This window comes from Perissodus microlepis, chromosome 4 (assembly GCF_051167445.1).
Source record: "Perissodus microlepis isolate ML-2025 ecotype Zambia chromosome 4, ASM5116744v1, whole genome shotgun sequence".
NCBI classification, from domain to species: domain Eukaryota; kingdom Metazoa; phylum Chordata; class Actinopteri; order Cichliformes; family Cichlidae; genus Perissodus; species Perissodus microlepis.
In genome coordinates this window covers 17,520,357-17,539,108 of record NC_140464.1, presented here as the reverse complement: position 1 = coordinate 17,539,108, position 18,752 = coordinate 17,520,357, and the positions used below count along the sequence as shown (strand labels likewise).

Sequence of the window (18,752 nt, the reverse complement as noted above, 5' to 3'; positions counted from 1 at the left end):
GCCAGCTTATTACCAACTGCTGCCTCCGTGACTGTAGCTGTGATTATGACTCTAACTGTAGCTATGGATGTGGTTTGGCTGTTAGGAATATGGCTGTGAGTCATTAGTTTAAAATGTGTGTGTGTGGGTGACTATGTCAAGTAAATTGTGCTGGTTGAGTACAGTATTAAGTTCCTACAGTTGTTGCTAACACATCTGTAATAGAAGGGCCACAAAGAATGGCGTACAGTTACAAATAATCAAGCACACTATTTGATTGTACCAGCACTACTGCAATAGCCATGTCCTCAGGCAACACAACTTGTCAAAGCATGGCCTTTTAAAATGAGTGATGTGTCAAGTGTCAAGTCACCAGTTCTTTTTCTAGTCTCTGTTGAGGGTTTCCCTTAACTGACAGTGTAGATTAATTGTATTGTGTAGGATTTATGCAAAGCAGGCGGACAAACATCTTTTTCCCATTCACTTGCAGGAGGCCCAGGCTGAAGCTCAAACCCAGCCCGAGTCTCAGTCGAGGCCCCAGGTCAACCCATCCGAGCTCGCTCCACGTCTCTGCCACCTGGTGCGGTCGGAGATGGGCTATGGCTTCAACCTTCACAGTGATCGGTCGCGGCCCGGACAGTACATCCGCTCCCTGGACCCCGGGTCACCTGCAGACCGTGCCGGGCTCCAGCCTCAAGACAGACTCATAGAGGTGTGGTGTCTTTTGTATCTGTAATATTACTCAGAAATGTAAAGCGCAACATATTACTAGTAACTGTTCTTGAAAGTAATGCAGTAATGTTACTTAATTACTCACTATATGTAAGTAATCTGTTACATTATTCTATAAATGACCTGAAATGCAATGTTGTATAGTTACCAGTTCCACAGACCACACAAGTAACTATTCTAAACAAGATGCACACACAGTCTTTCTTTCAGTTTTGAATGCATGACGATAAAAACCAGAAACACAAAGCAAATCTTTTCTTTATGTTGGTGGTTTTTCCGCCCGTCCCTGAGACTTCAAAGCGATCGTCATGGTGATTCTACTGTAGATGTACAGGTAGAAATGGAGGCTGCAGGTCCGACTGACTCCCGTTGAAGTTCAGGGCCTGGTTTGCTGGTTTGGAGTCGCCATACGTTCAGCTTTAACATCAATCTGGGTTCTGTAGCATCATCCAGTTTGTCTGTCCTGGACTCACTTTGCATTTCAACATCTTGTCCTTTCGTGCAATAAAAATAAAGTTAACCTTCATTCCTCAAAAGCTGTAGACCTCTCCACCATTTACCTCCTCCAAGCCCAACATGCAGATGACTGAAGAACCAAGTAACACAAGAAAAACACATAAGTATTATTGTAATGTAATTACTTAATTTACTACAACAATGTGTTACTGAAAAGTGTAATGTGATTACAGTAATTTGTGACTTGGGAACGCACTACACATGGCACTGAATATTTCTGACAATTCAGTGCAATCCAGAAAAATCACATTGTCCAGTAAATTTTTCCTCTTTAAAGGTAGGAAAGTCCAGTTTTTACAGGTATATGTATTTGTGATGTAAAATTAAGTTATTCAGACACGAACAGTATGATGACAACATCCCTGAATTCAGTGACCATGTGAGATTTTGAAATTGGTTAACTGGATATAGCCTAAGTTGAAGGTTGTGCACAGTCCCCAAACAGATACTTTTAGGACATTGATTGCATGCTGAATGAGTGAAGTTAGTAAAGTTTGGCAGGTCAAAGAAGTGTCCTTAAGCAATCTAAGGTGTAAAATTTCCAGAACAACATATTAAGTAATTATTGTGTGAGAGGTTTTTTGGCGTGGGCACAGCAGACCAGAAAAACAAGTGAGGATATTTTAAAGCACGTAGACGCTCACTGATGAGTTGATTACTGGTGATGCATACTGCATTCCCGTCACGGAAGATTATAAGAACCCCAAAAGGCCTCTTTCGTAAGAAATGACATACCAAAACACTTCGCATGATTTTCTTCGTAGCTGTTCCCTCATCACTAGAAGCTGATGGGTGACTTTACATTATGTTTGCATTTGAAAAAATCCATTTGATTTAGAGTATTTTTACACAAGACATGCGCCACCTGATTGGAAACATTCAAAATTCAGCAATAAACCATTTTAAATGGTATAAAATGGAGATTTTTCATTAGTTGCTATTTTTAAACAAAGGCTTCAGGAGTTGAGAGCAGTCTCACACGTGATCAAATACAGATGTGACCCTGGCTGTAATTAAAACGGCGGGCGTTACACGTTTGTGTTTCTAAGGATAACAGGACCTGCAGCCTGAACTCGAGCTTTACTGTGTCAAACTGGTGAGGCAGAGCAGGGTGGTCTCAGGGGAGAGGAGGATCTGCTATAAATCACTTTGAGCTGAGACACGAAACAATACGGAGCGTATACGTGCTCCCTCAATAACATGTAGAAAGAGACTGAGTGAGGTGGATAGCAAAGAAAGAATGCAGCAGAAAATTAAGATGCATGTGCAAAAAAGAAAAACAACATAATTATTTAAGATTTCCACCGGAGTGAGGAAACTGGTTAGAAAGTTCACGGATGTTTGGTGAACTTTCCCCTAGATTAAACAAAATCCACGCTACTGAAACATCATCATCATTATAAGTCGTTCTTCATCGGAGTGTACACACACACACAGCATTCACCCTCCATTCTCATGACCTTTGACCTCTCCGGCTCTACATCAGGGTTGAGACTAGAGTGCAGCACATTACATCAAACAGGACTCCAACAGGCTCTGATAGAAAAGTTAAACGAAGCTAAAATCCAGAGAAACATACTGATGCTTTTGTAGCTCCTGGTTTCAGTTGATAGCTCGCAGATATACTTCCTCCTAAGTAAATAAGGTTGTGTATTACGATGGGTAGAAGAGTTAGATGAAGAGAGCCCCATCAGCCAGTTAGCAGTTATGACACATATTTAATTTGAATGTACTGGCAATCCTAAGCATAAAAATCACAATATGCCATTAGAGCAGATTCGGTGGTGCAGTTTTTTAGCACTGTCGCCTCATAGTAAGAAAGTTCTTGGTCAGCTGGGACCTTTGTTTATGGAGTTTGTATGTTCTTCCAGTGCCTGCGTGGGTTTCCTCCAAATGCTCTGACTTCCTCCCACAGCCCAAAGACATCCATGTTGGGTTCATTAGTGATTCTAAATTGGGTGTAGGCGTCAGTGTGAATGGGGGGGGGGGTCTGCTATTCTGCGTTAACCCTACCACAGACTGACAACCCATGTCTCTCTCAATCGAGCCCTTCCACAACCTTAGTTGGAGTTTAAGGAAATGCATGGATATTCCGGAATGCTTAAAGTGAGTTTTGCCCTTTTTCTCCAGTCTTTATGCTAACCTAAACAAGCAGAGCAGAGTTGCTGTTCACCAAAGTTAGCAAAAGACGAGTTTGTGCTGGCAACGTGCTTATCATTAGAAAATAAAGTGCGCTGATGCTTCACTGGAAAATTAGATGGCTGGAGAGAGAGTGTGGGAACATCCTGTAGCAGGTCAATGAAGGCACTGACTGTCCTCCACCTCCCTTCTCCATGGAGACAGAAACCGAGGGACACTCACAGACATGAACATTCATATACAGATGAAGTTGAATGGTACTCAACCTTACTAATTTAAAGCGCTTGAGTGAAATTATGAATACGTATGCATATGCAGAGTAAAGAGCAGGGTTAATTGGTATAGAAATAACACGCCCAGTATTGTGTGCTTAGTTTAGAGCAGAGAAAAAGTTATTTTTAATTTCCTGTCAAATTCAGTGTATGAGTTGTTTGTGGATCAGCAAATCTGAGTCTTTGTGAAGTTAGTTGGCTGCTGTGTGAGTTAGTGTGGGAGAGCACCCTGATAATTACAGCCGTCTCTGACCATGCATCAAGATGCGCTTGTGTTATCTGTCAGCAGCTTGTTAGAGAGGTGAACAACCATGACAGATCTCTCTGTCTCCCAGCGTCTTTTTCTCTCACTACGCCCCATTACACAGGACGCGTGTTAAGACTATGATGAGAGCTCAGCTTTCTGCCCATGTCTGGCAGAAGCCCTGACACCAGTGAACGCCTCATCAGTCTCTGCGCCAACTGCCTCACTCATTCCAGGTTTACCCACATGGACACGTGGAGTGTTTTTTCCACGTTATGGCACCATGGTGGCCTAACACCTGCATGATGATAGCCTCACTGTCTCGCTCATCACAAACATCACATGTTTAAATTTAGTTTGCTGTCAGCGAAAAACACCTTACAACAGGGTTGGGCAAATAATTTTTCCAAAGGGACTGCTGTGGAGGGCCACACCAATAAGATGAACTCAGTTCTTCTCAATAGTAATTTTAACCCTTTATTTAAACTCATTTGTGCGACTCTCCACAACGGTCCCAGTTTTTCTTGTGGTCCCATGGTAAAAATCTTTATCCCACCCCTGCCCTACAGTGTCAGTCAGACACTACTTTGACTAAAATACTGTATGAATACATCAATATAAGAACCACTGATGGGAATGCCATAATTTATATTTACAGGCATCTTCAGGAGTTGCTATCATTTGATGCTCAAAATGCTGCCCCCTAATGTAACCACAGGTTTTCCAACACTTTCTGTTCTGACTATTTTAAATGGGCAAACATTTTAAACATGCTAAACCTAGTAACCCAGTAGAAGTTATTGTGCCTATTATCATCCTTACCATCAGCATTTTAGTATATTCAGTTTTTTGCTGCATATAGATCGGTGCAGCCTCATGGACCTCCTAGTTTGCCTATAGTTACTCATTTAAAATGGAAACGCAGCTATGTGTGCCTTCTTGACTCCCACACCATGTGCATGTTTGATGTGAAGATCACTGGTGGAATCTTACGCTCTAATTCCTGGTAGAAGATTTCTATTGGTGTAACATCACTACAAACCTGTTAAACTCCCTGATGAAGGCATTGGAGTTTTCTATGTTGAAAATAAAAGTAAAGGTATTTTAAATGTGATTCAAGTTGCTGTAAGGAACGCTTACGCTACTATCCTAACAGAGCACTTTGCACTTTGCTCCTAGTCAGATCCTTCAGCTTTCAGGCCCTTTCCTATAGAAGCAGCTCCCAGTTTGGTTTCAGAAGGCAGACCAGTTAGGTTTAAAAACTTCCTTTTAGATCAAACTTAGTTTCAGTTATGTTCCACTAAGGCTTAGACTTCAATCTTCGTATGTTTCTTCTCTTTCCCCTTATCCCCCCTCTCTGAGTTTTTCCTTTCCACTGTCACCAAGTTCTTCTTCAAAGGAGGTCGTCTGATTTTGAAGGTTTTCTTTTCGTTCTAATATTGTAGATGTAAAGCACCTCAAGGCAAGTGTTTCTGTGGTTTGGAGCTATATAAACAAAACTGAGTTGAACGGAACAATTGAAATGATTGTTTAGCTGGTAAACTTTAAAAATTGCTGTTCTATGTAAATTACATTAACATCTGTTACAAGCATGAATTAATCTGAGGCAAAATACTTGCAAACATTCATCTAAATCACATTTCATGCTTTGTTTGTCCGGCATCCCCTCCTGGGACTCTGCGTGGACAGAAGTGTTAAAAGTCACTCACAGTATCACATGCGTCATATTCTCAGATGTGTGGATGCATTTAAAATTGTTTGTTTCGATCAGTCCAAGGTTAGACCCACATGTGCAAATAGCATGAAAAACGTGAACTGCAGGTGGCAGGACCTCAGAAACGCACAGTCAGAGTATCAAGAGGTCCCACAAGGGTTTGTCCCATGAGAAATAAGCTTCTGCACGTTTCTACAGCCTGTATTAATGAGCTCAGTGGGCAAAGAACAGAGTGTATTGTCTTGTGTGGGATGCACTGTTAATGAAGTCTGTGAAACATGACACAACACCTGTTGTTTGGCCAAATACAAAGATGTTTGTTCTCTCGGATTCAAACTGTCTGTCTGTCCCTCTGGCTGACATAAGTCCTGCATTTGTGATTTTTGATGTAGAGAGGTTCACATTTTTCCATCTGTTGATCCTGCTCTCTCTACATTTCATTTCCATCTACTCTCTTTGCCCTTCCCTTCATTTTCTGTTTCCTGGTCTGTCATATTGTACCTTTTTGTCTACAGTTTTATTTTCTAAAGCTCAAATTTTCCATCCTCCTCTATCATAAGCAGTGAATTTTTACACAAATTTCCCTTCAGTACTCTGACACCTGAAACTTGCACTATAGCCAGAGCCAAGGAGAGCCATCAATAATTGATTGTGTACCGACACTAACTCGGCATGTCGCGACTGCTGCCTTTTGAGAAGCCACGGTCTACTCAAAGTTTTCAAAACACAGCATCTAGATAAGATGAGGCAACAACAGACTGTTGTGTTATGCAAGTGAAGTGTAGAAAGCAAGGGCGACGTCACACAAGAGTAGATGTGGATGTGTGCTTTCCACACTGTTACGTCACGCTGCATCCATGGCCACACGTACATACAGATGTAAAGAAAAAAGCTTTGCTTAATCGCTGTTGCAGAAATTCAAGAGGTAGTAGAATTGTTGCATTTTTCAGGCCCCCTGAAAAATAAACTCTGTGCAATTAGTTTGTGGCTGCATGGCTCCCCCTGCTGTTTGAATGAGGTAGCACAGACTTATATACTGTACTGTCCCTTAAAAACTGACATTTCAGCAGAAGTCAAAATACCCTAAATGGCATTCCTTTAGGCTAAAATTTTATGACTATTCCTAAAGTGACCCAAAATGACCCTGGGTCAAATCAAGGAAAATCATGTTTTGAGGGAGTCTTGAATCATCAAACTATACATGCCATGTCTGTGTGTATTTTTTTATGGGACAGTGATGACAAAGTTGAACAAGGACCTCAACACTGTAACGAGGACTGTCCGTGTTCCCATCCCATTTGCCCAGATTGCCCAAAAGACACTTCATGGGAGTGTAGATAACTTCATGTTGCTGGTTATAGTTACAGTTACTCGTGTAGCTGGGACTGTGACTGAGCATTAACTGTTTACAAAACAGGTCTTCATAATAGCATGAATAGCAACTTACTCAAGGGTCAGAAGGTTAGCAGGTGTTCAGTCCAAAATAGAGAGTACTATTCACTGTATAGCTAACTATTAGGAAATTCAGTTTAAAGCTGTCATAAGCCTGGATGGAAAAGTTAAAAAGAATAACATGTAAAAGCGTGATTCTTTTAAACAAAAGCAACCTTCCTTTTTGTGTGTGTGTGTGTGTGTGTGTGTGTGTGTGTGTGTGTGTGTGTGTGTGTGTGTGTGTGTGTGTGTGTGTGTGTGTGTGTTCCAGGTTAATGGCGTTAGCATCGAGGGCATGCGGCATGCAGAGGTGGTGGCCTTCATCAAGAAAGGGGGAGATGAAACCTGGCTGTTGGTGGTGGATCCAGAAACAGACGAGCACTTCAAGAGGAGGGGATTGATCCCCACAGTCAGCCATGTAAAAGGTGGGATTGTGCTACATCAGGCTATTTGATGGGCTTGAATTTCCAAGAAGCCCTGTTGAGGAAGCACATGGCAGATATTTTATTGCATTATTTTGGTGAACATTTTTTCAAAAAAGATGTTTATAGTTTTTAAAAACTAGATAGAGCTTTCTTCTTTGTTAGAAGACAGTCACAAAGATAGCCTGTTTAAACAAAAAAGCTTTAACTACTTTTTAAAAGACTCTACAGAGTCAACTTGTAGTAATAGATTGTTCCACGGTTTTGGTGCCACAGGCTGAAAGGCTTTGTCATCCCCTCTCATCTATTTAGTCACGTACAGGGAAAACTAACAAATTCAGAGCCTGTGAATGAAGACAGCAAGCAGCAGTGCAATTTGTAGGTAGCTGACATAAACAATCTGGAGCCTGGCCATTTAGTGCTCTGTATGTAAATATTAGAATTTTTAAACAAATCCCAAAATCTATTGGGAGCCAATGTAAAGAGGATAAAATGGGAGCGATGTGAGCTTACTAGAACATTTTAACAGGATGGCCACAGTATTTTGTATCGCTTGGAGAGGTGAAAGAGATGATTTGTCCAAGAATGTAAACATGGCATTACAGTAATCTAAACACGATGGCACAGATGGATGAATATTTTTCTCCCGTTCACCTGAGGAGACCATATGTTGCAATTTAGAAATGTTCTTTAAATGAAAAAGGCAATAAAGACAGAATAGAGATAAAGATTTTTCATTCAAGTTGGTGATATTTAAAACAAAGTAATTGGTAGAGAGCTAATGACTAATCTGTGTTAAACAGTGGACTAGGGAAACCTCACCTGTCCAGCTGGTGAGGTTTTAAAGGGATATAAAGCTGAATGTCATCGACGTCAAAACATTTCATAAGAAAAATCAATAAAAGATTGAAGGATGCCAGCTAAAGTATTTAGGATTTAGAAAACAAAATACTAATTACCCCATGACTAAACCTTGTGGAGTCCCACAGTTTAGGGAGGCAATGTTAGAGGTGCACTTGCCAACCCTAACAGAAAAAACCCTTCAGATAAGTAAGAGGAAAACCAATCTAATGCAGAGCCTATAAAGTAAAATGTTACAGTTAATGGTATTAAAAACTGCACTGAAGTAAAATCCATAAGACGCCATAAAAAGATTATAGACCTTTAAAAGAGTGGTGCCAGTGGAGCGCTGCTTTTTACAGCCAGACTATTTTGGCTTTAATTTGTTCAGGTCATCTGCTTAGCACTGACTAAAAAGTCTAGCATACACAAACAAATAATTTGGGGTATCTTCCTATGTAAAGTTAGAAGAAAACATCTAATGCGATCCCATTTATTTAGATGAACAATTATTATCAAATAATGACAAAAGTAAAGACAAGCACTATGTCAAATAAGCCGTGGGCTTGGAAAACACTTCCTTCATATGTGAATGTTTTCGCAGACTATGACGGTCCATCCATATCCAATGGCTCCCCCAGTCCTCAGATCAATGGCAGCTCTACCACTCAGTCCATCCGGTCCACGCATTCTGACCTCAGCAGCCAGGGCAACAGCACGCAGGTGGATGTGAGCATTCGTGCACAGTGACATGTTTGGGCTTTGTACCTCCACATAAAAGCCTCTACCCTAAACCTTTGTTTGCATCTGTCTCATCATTTCTAGCTGGCAGATGATGAAGGTGGCCAGCTGTCTGACCCCTTTGCCGAGATGGGCCTGAGTCTCAGCGCTACGGCGGCAGAAGAAAAGATGAAGGTCCGTGGTAAAGAAAAGAGGAAGGCCCCGCAGATGGACTGGACGAAGAAGCATGAGCTCTTCAGCAATTTCTGAGACATTCTGCTCTAAGGACACGACAAAGGACAGAGCTCTATGCAGATCCCTGAATGGAAGACTTACCCTCTTGATATACAGATTCTCTTCTTCTTAGACAAAGAACCAAGATAACCCCTAAAACAGAAGATATTTTCATCCTGGGATTTAATGTGACAGAACTGTTCGAAGGATTTTACTTCTTAAGTGACTTAATAGTTCCTTTTCGTTCAAGTCCAGCATAAAGGAAGTGCTATATGACTTTGTGACTGCAAAAAATATGCTCAGAAGGGAACTTTGTCCTTACATGTACTGCTGTCCTTGGGGAAAGTGCAGTCAAATATTCACAAATTTGCCTTTGTCTTTACTTGATTATCCCATTCTCCCTACTCCTAGAGACTCTTTTTGACAGCTATTTTTATATTTAAAAAGTATAAGCGACTATGATTAAACAGTATCCCATCATCGTGGACTGCGTTTGAGAGACTTTTGAGGACACTGTGACATGAATGATTGTGGATAATGTGGGGATTTTGTCCCACAGAAGTCATAAGAAGCCCAAAGTTTGACAGAAGATCACTGTGAAAGAGTTGAGACCCTCCACCTTCAGCCCATTGATCCCATGTTTTATTGTAACCACTGATAAAGAAAATGATAGTTGAGCATAGTGTATCCTACGTGTATTCGTACCTTTACTTTGAGTCGATTACTTTGATTTAAGAATCCCCTACTTGTTATTTAACCATTAGTCGTAATAAGTGTATCACCACTAACCTCTATTTACAAAGTGCTCCAGTGCACACATGCATAACAAAGGGAGGCACCACTATTATTAATTGTCTTATTGAAGGAAATAATAGGCATGAAAAGTGAGGGAGTTTCTCAGGGGAAATAGTGTGAGGGATGAGTTTTGTTGTTGTTATTGAAGGCTCGATGTGTACAGCAGGGGGCGAACTTACACCCTGAATAGAGACCCCCTTTTGGCACTAAACGGAATAGATGTTTATCCAGACTTCATTCATCATCTTAAAATGTCCCAGAAACATTAAATAATTCAGATGAAGTGGAGAAAATAAACTTTAGATAATTTGAAGATCTATTTGTACTAGACAGCATTATTCAGATTTAATGTGAAGTGGCCTACACTTTATGAGCTAGTTATGTTTTGTTAGACTTTGATTCAAAGGTAAGTTGTTAAATATGAAGGTATGAAGCTCAGCATCATTTTATAAGTAGCTTTGGAAGGAAAGTGTAATTGCTGGCCACGTGCTAATAATCAGTCAGTATTAACTATAGTATTGTCTTGTAAACGGGAAGTTTATAAAGTTGATTTGTGCTCAAGGAAGGTCAATATTTTGTGACAGTGCTGAGAGAAACTCCTGAGCCACCTTTCATTTTTTTCTACATTTTGCTAGGAAAATAGGAAATGTATGCAGTGATTTAACAAAACATGAAAATATACTTGTAAATACAGTATGTAAGGCAAAAATTCTGATGAGATTGTAAGTCAATATTTTGTATGACCACCTTTATTTTTTTCAACATAGCCTGAATTATTTTAATCCGGTCTTTAAGTCTGATGTCACTAGCCGTGTCTGGGTTCAAACTTCGCTGCAGGTCCCAAAGTCAAACGATCACTGTGGCATCACTGAGAGTTGAAAAACTGTCTAAAGTATTTCATCTGTAATAAAATGATCAGCGTTCTGCTCTACCAGGTGTAACAATTGAGTTTATCATCCAAGCATCCGTGAAAACGGAATTTATGAAATTTAACGGAGTTAGAAATTAGCAGGAAGTTAGCTCGCTAGCTTCCATCTAAATACAATATAACATGTTCTGACTGAGGGACTTTGGAAACAAATTCAAACGTACGGCTCTGCTATCACTTCCAGCATAAATGAAGACAGAAAACTAAACAGCAGTGAAGTTTGTAGGGTTACTGAAGTTTGGCTAGCTGGTATATAATGATGTGCTACGTGACCGCTAGCGACACAGCTATGTGAGCATAATAGAAACACACCAACTTTTGTCCACTCGATAAAAGTTAACTTGAGTGTTCTCGGTGGTCAGGAACAAATGTAATCACATGGCAGGATGCTGTAAACGGACCAAACTTCAGCCAGGAGAACAACTGAGATAATCCATCCACAATACGAAGTTAGTCATACATATACTGCTGCATGGGCTGGGCTGTAGTTACATCCTAAGGTTTTAAAAACTGAGTTTAAATAAATGATTAGCGGTAATAAAAGCCGAGGGATCCCAACAGTGATCACTGACTGTTTTAGGAGCTTTTTGAGATTAAATAGAAGAAAATACAAAACATTAAACATGTTAACAACACAAAAGCCATATTAAACGCAGACTACTTTAGGCCCAGAAGGAGGATTCTTCACGTCATCACTTAAAGACCGGATAGCTTTCTTGTCATTTCTTTCTTCTTTTCTTTTTTTTTCTCTCAATAGGTTGAAAGTAACAAAGTGTCTAAAGATATCATTTTAAACTGGTTCTTTGCTAAGTTGTCTGTTATGTCTACATACAAGATTGGTTTATCCCTTGAGTTAGATGCCTTTTTTAAGCTTGAATGAGTCATAGGTCAGTTTTAAGTGCTTAACAAAAAAAACAGAAGGTACAAAGACTGGACTGAAAATGATTGAAAAAGCAGCCAATTTCAAAAGAAGAGAGAAAAATTAGAAGAAAATTGGGTCTATGAAAACAAAATATGAAAAAATGAAGGGTGGCTCAAGTCTGTTGCACAACTCTGTACATTTACCTGCTTTCAGCCAGATATAAAGCAACTGTGTCCGGAAGGAACAAATTCACCTAGAAAGCCCACTAATTAACTTGTGTGGTCTATTTTAATGATATGTTTTCTTTTTAATGAGCTTTTGAGACAAACTGGACAAAAGATGAGAGCCAAAACGCTTTTGTTTTTATCTCTTTAACTGCACATCACTAGGCTAGCTGTTAACGTATTTGTGCTAAGCTAAGTTAGCCAGCTACTCCCTACAGCTTTCTATTTTACTTACAAACAATAGAATGGCATCTATCCTCTCACAATACAAAAACTAAAAGTATGAGTATTTACCATAACATTGAACTATTTAATGTTCAGCTTTTCAATATACGAGGATCCATGCAAGTACACTCGTATAGATTGCATATGAAGCTAAATATCTGTATGTATGTATTCTGTAAGTGACAGCCCTGCTTGGCCACTGCAAGAAGACAGTACGTTGGAGTCATGGTATCTTTCACCTACAGCTTGAGCAGTTTGTGTGGTGTATTGTAGGTTGTAGGGAGTGTCAGAGAAGCACACATTGAGGTCAGAGATGCTCTGGAGGATCTAGTGGAAGAGACTGTGGGAGCCATGGAGCTTACCGAGGATTATTACACATACAGGGACAGCTGTCATACACATGCTCACACACGTTGGGTGCACAATGTGTGTGGAGAGGAGTTATACATGCCATAATCCATCCAATATTGATATAATGTATGACAGCAAGTGGATTTCTGTTCTCATTCACGACCACAGTCTTTCCACACAGTGTCGTGATTCATCTTCAGTGTCTGTCTGTGTGCGCTGTAGGGCTCGCTCTGTATGTTCTGACAATCAGCAAAGCAGTCTCTTGTTATTGCGGCTCATGTTTGTACAGTAAAAGAATACGGTATATGTGGCAGGTTGCATTTTTTTTTTCAATAAAGTGTGACAATGGTGTTTCCATCACTCTCTCTAAGATGGATTTGAGCTTTGTTTTGACCTACGTTGTATCACTGAAACATTTCTTCTCTCTATTGGTGTTTTTTTTTTTTTTTTTTTTTTTAAAGAGTCACAGTATCTCTCATTTGCTCCTCATTCCTCTCTTTCCCCCTGAACCCACTTGACCCTCTGTGGCCCAGGATTATGTGGGCATACAGTTTCAGTTTCAGCGTGTTGTCAGAATTTTCCTCCACCCAGCTGCTTTGAGCTCTTTGGGCTGACGAAGGTGAAACCGAGGTCAAAAGTGCGCTTGCGTGCACATGTGAGCGTGCATGGTGAATTTGAGGCTTTTGTGTGCACCGCTATCGTCTGCCTTGAAGAGAACGACCTTTGGCTGTAATTTTTTTCGCTCTTTCTTCACTCATTCCCCACAAAGTCTTCTTCTATGACTATTTCGCCACGTAAGCAAAGCACAGGTTCATGATAAGCTACTTTTTGTATTAGTGAGAAATAGCTTTTTTTAGGGTATTGCAACAGTTCAGAACCTGGAGGTCTGAACCCCCAAAATAAATATGGAGGGACATGAGAATATTAATTGTATATGAAATAACAAAACTAATATAAATCACATTTGGCTTTTTTTCTCTAATCTTGGCTTTATATGTAAAAAGTTTGGTAATACATGCAACACTCAAACTTCAACATAAACAGTCACAGCCACTGCATTAGGTACACCTTGGTAGTACGGAGTTGGATCCCCTTTTGCCTTCAGAAGTCTCTTAATTCGTCTTAGCATAGATTCAACAAGATGCTGGAAACATTTCTCAGAGATTTTGGTTCATATTAACATAGTAGCATCACAAAGTAGCTGCAGATTTGCCAGCTACTAATCTACTAATGTAGATCCGACCATTCCACCACATCCCAGCGATGCTCAATTGAAATCTGGTGACTGTGGAGACCATTTGAGTGCAGTGAACTCATTATCATGTTCATGAAACCAATTAGAGACTTGAGCTTTATAACACGGAGCCTTAGCTCACAGGAAGGAGCCACCAGAAGATGGTAAACTGTGGTCCTAAAGGGATGGACATGGCAGCATGGCATTTAAAAGATGATCGATTGGTACTGAGAGACTCAAAGTTTAGTAAGAAAATATCCCCCACACAATTATATCACCAGCAGCAGACTGAACCACTTTACAAGGCAGGATGGATTCATGCTTTGATGCTGTTTATGCCAAATTCTATAATCACAGCAGAATTTGAGGCTCATCTAACCAGCCACCATTTTTCCACTTTCCAGACTTTCCTTTGTTGCCTTTTTCCTCTGTTGTGCGTTCAAAGATGCTCTTCTGCGTACATCAGTTGTGATGAGTGGCTATTTGAGTTACTGTTGCCTTCCTATCAGCTTGATATGAACAATGACATAAGCAAGGCATTTTCATCCAGGGAACTGGATATTTTCTCTTTTTTTATTTAGACCATTTAAACCCTAGAGATGCTTGTGTTGGGGAATCCCAGTAGATCAGCAGTTTCTGATCTACTCAGAAAGCCTGTCTGGCACCAATATTCAAAGTTACTTAAATCACCTTCTTAATTCTGAAGCTCAATTTTAACCTCAGCAGTTCCTCCTCACTATGTATACACATATAAATGCATTGAGTTGCTGCCATATAATTAGATATTTGCATTAACAAGCAGTTGAACAGTAATAAAGCGTCCAGTCACTGTATATTATTGTGGGTGTATGTAAATTCCCTTTATAATGAAAAAAAGAAAATAAATAAAGGGTAGTCCACTAGGGGGCACAACCAGGATTTAGGAATCCAGGAAGTAGGCCAAACCTTACTTGCTTCAGTCTGCTAGTACATCCAGTGCCCTACCTGATCTTTGTGAAAAAGCAGTGCTACACGTGGGCACATTATCAAACTCCCTGGAGGTTATGGCAAGGCCGAGCAGTGACGCCAGCACATCAAAGGACAGGCGCCGTTCAAAGCACTCTGCAATTTCAGAACAGTAAAAAAAAAAAAAGAAAGGAAAAAAAAGCAGGAGAACAGAAGCAGAGAATAGAGCCACAGGTGGGCACTTTCTGTTTAGCCGATGCAAGCATTTTTACCTACTACTGATGATAGATGATTGCCTGTCTTGCACCCTAGTTTTCTGTTCTCCTGCACTGTAATACCTCAGTGTAAACAGTTATTTTCACCTATTTGCAGCCTGTTCTTTTCCAGCCTTAGTTTATATTCTGTTCAGTGTGTGTGTGTGTGTCCTTTGATCCTGTTTGCATGCACCTTAGCGCCACCATCATCCCACCCAACTATGCCAACCATTTCACAGTGCCAGGGCTGCCCGGGATGCCTGCAAGGAGAGAGAGAAACCAGAGACTGACAGGGAGGTGCACAGAGAGAGAGAGATGGAGGGGAGGGGTGGAGGGGTGCGTTCCCATGGCAACTGTGTTTTTGTTAGCGCTCGTGAGTCAGACAAGCAGTGAGTCACAGTCAGGAGGAACACACACACACACACACACACACACACACACAGTCACATTCATACGCTCCCACTCACTCAGAGAGAAGCCAAATAAGGACAGCTACATGCACAGAGAAGGAGACTGAGAAGGCAGAAAAAAAAGAAGAGAAAAGAAAAAAAGAGAGGGGAACGATACGGATAAATTGCTCAAATCCAGAAATAATCAAGAGAAAGGAAATAAAAAAATGATAAAAAGCTACAAGCGGGCCAGGTAAATGAAGAAAATACGAGGAGAACGAGGATAGAAGAGTGCACAAAAGTGGAGAGAAGCAAAAAAATAAATAACTAAAAGCCAAAGGGCATGAGCTGCAGGCACATAACCTCTCCCCAGAGCACCCTTCACATGGGCGGAGGCAGCGGAAACACACATACAGACACACCCAGTTTGTGCACACCTTGGCTTAACTTGCTAAACCACCCATTTATTGTCTCACGGCTACACACCGAGGAAGGCCACCTGGTTATGCACAACAAACTTTGCATAATCTGCAGGTCAATGTACACTTTTATTATTTTTTCCTAACAAACTGAAAAAAGCGACACGTTTAGCAAAGCTGACTCTTTTGACTTCAGATCTCGTCGTGTAATGAAAATGAGTGATTAAACCCGTGTTTCATCATCTTCTGTCCTCTGCGACCAGTCGATGTTCCCACGGCCTGTTGCGATTTTTATAGCCGTATGGTCCTTTGGGTGGTAAACGTGACTAAAAATTATTTACACAAAGAAGGTGTTTGTGTAGGCAGTACCAGAGCGTGGCTCACCCCCGTATAAAATGTGTGTTTTGACTACTATTGACCCCTGCTGAGTAACAGAAAGTAGACCACCGCACACAAACGCACACAGATCTTTTCTTCTTTCTGCACTGGTGTGTGCGCGTGTTTATAAGCTGTCATAAACGTTCACACACTGGAAGATCTAGCTGCTTCACAAAGCTGACTACCATCTTCTACTCACGGGCTTTTTTTCTGGGGCTTTTTTTGTCCTCTCAGTTCAGTTCACTGACTTTTAATGGTGTGATATACTACTGGAGCTTTTGTGTAAATAGTGAATGAATGACTGCATTTAGTAGTATTTAAACGGAACATGTGTGATCATTTAAACTCTTTAAAAGAAACCGGGTGAAGGGAGGGAAAAAAATGCAACTTTTCCCTTCTTTCTCTCTGCTCTAGTCTTTGACTGAAGTTCAGCTCAAAGCACTCTATCAGAGCTCGTGTTGATAACCTGTCATGTCAGCTTTATAACCGCCGAGATAAGGCACTAGATATTTCAACTGTCCTCCAACTGCCATGGGTTTGTTCATTTTTTCACAATGTACACAATATTGTCAAAAGTATTCACTCATCTGCCTTCACACGCATATGAGCTTGAGTGACATCCCATTCTTAATTCATATGATTTCAGCCCTCTGGAGCTATAACAGCTTCAACTCTTCTGGGAAAGCTTTCAACAATTTAAGGAGTGTGTTTATGGGAATTTTTCACCATTCTTTCAGAAGCACATTTGTGAGTTCAGACACTGATGCTGGGTCATCGACTCGGCTCTAATTCAACCCAATGGTGTTCTTTTGGGTTGAGGTCAGGACTCTGTGCAGGCCAGTCAAGTTCTTCTACACCAGACTCACTCGTCCATGATTTTATGAAGCTTGCTTTGTGCATTGGTGCGCAGTCATGTTGGAAGAAGGAGGGGCCATCCCCAAACTGTTCCCACAAAGTTGTGAGCATGAAATTGTCCAAAATGTCTTGGTATGCTGGAGCATTAAAGGTTCTTTTCACTGGAACTAAGGGGCTGAGCCCAACTCCTGAAAAATATCTCCACACCATAATCCTCCCTCAACGAAGCTTTACACTTTGCACAATGCACTCAGACCAGAGGTGGAAAGAGTACTAAAATATTTTACTCAAGTAAAAGTACTATTACTTTGCTGAAATTTTACTCAAGTACAAGTAAAATTACCTGTCTAAAAATGTACTCAAGTAAAAGTAAAAAGTAGCTCATTTAAAATGTACTCGGAGTAAAAGTTACAGTTACTTTTCTGTCAGCAGGAGGACAGCCGCTTCTGAGTAGTGCAAAAAAAGACAGTGGGATATAAATCTCAAAGTAGTTCTTTTTTAGTGAAAAGAAAAACTTTACAAATTAAAGTGCAGTGGCAGTTAAACTGCAAGTCTATACATGAAAATGGATAATGGTCACCAAACCAATCAACCAAACTGTCAGGTATCACAGTGTTTTCAATACAAAACCATATCATTCTTTCACATGAGAATGTGTTCTAAACTGTCAAATAAGAGAACAAGTACTGAACTGAACGGCAGCTGCTTTAAAAATGTTTTTTAATTTTTTAAACTTGGCCCTGCCCTACTGTACCTCTAGAATAAAGTTCCTGTATCCATCCTAGAGTGTTACTCTCTGAACCTCCTGTTACTTTTGAGGAGCAGTTGATTTTCAAAGTTAGTAGAGTTCATCCTTGCTCACTTTGCAGTGAACAGTAGTCCAGCACAGCTAAAGAGACGCTCGAAGGCAGCTGAGGCAGGCAGGCCAGTGTTAAGTTTGAGAGAAAGTTTTTTGACGTCCCTAATAAGACATCAATGCATTACATAGCTACCGCTGGTAAATTATACCAATATACCTCGTGTTTTTTTTTTTTATTGGACAGTAACAGGCTAGTTAACGGGAGGTTGCAAGTGCTAATTAACAAGTAACAGAAGTCAGCTGTCTTTGACTAATCTAAGGTAAGTGAGCGCTCTGTTATTATTTTGCCTGCAGTGTGAACATATGTGGGTTAAGTAAGAAAGTAGCCGCTTCTGTCTTTAATTTAACTATTTTTTTAAATAAATTATTATTATTATTATTATTAACAAACAGGAAAAATGTAGGTAAACACATTTTCTTTTGGCAATTTACCAACCCAGTAAAAAAAATGTAAGTTGCGTGGACAACAACGTGCCCGATTACAGCAAGTTGCTAGTACCAACCAACGTTATCTGTGTTCTTCACAGATGTCTTAACGTAATGTGATTAATTTGAACACAGCCTTTTTGCTACCATAACGGTACGAGTTGTATTTAACTTACCTCTACATGCTTGCGCAGGTTTGATGTGGAATTTTTAAAAGCTGCTAACTCGGTCTCTCTGGGCAAACACAGCTTACACTGCATAATAAAGCTGTTGCCTTTCTTGCACTTGAAGCCGAAATGGTCCCTTAAATACGGCCAGGAGTTCACATCCGTTTCTTCGAGTTCAGGGTCAGCAGAATTCGACGG

At 40.4% G+C, this 18,752-nt stretch overlaps 1 protein-coding gene across 2 annotated transcripts in view; it reads left to right on the top strand.

Moving 5' to 3' along the window:
- Positions 1–12,988, top strand: part of LOC146388732 (Na(+)/H(+) exchange regulatory cofactor NHE-RF2) — a 37,769-nt gene extending 24,781 nt beyond the window's left edge. The window contains exons 3-6 of one of the 2 annotated variants that reach the window (XM_084926219.1): positions 470–691; positions 7,299–7,452; positions 8,894–9,012; positions 9,115–12,988. In XM_084926219.1, the coding sequence (XP_084782345.1) occupies positions 470–691; positions 7,299–7,452; positions 8,894–9,012; positions 9,115–9,279 (660 nt within the window). In that variant the 3' untranslated portion in view covers positions 9,280–12,988. Of the gene's footprint in view, positions 1–469; positions 692–7,298; positions 7,453–8,893; positions 9,019–9,114 lie in introns of both variants that reach the window. The other variant, XM_084926218.1, reaches the window with a different exon arrangement.
- Positions 12,989–18,752: the final 5,764 nt, after the last annotated feature.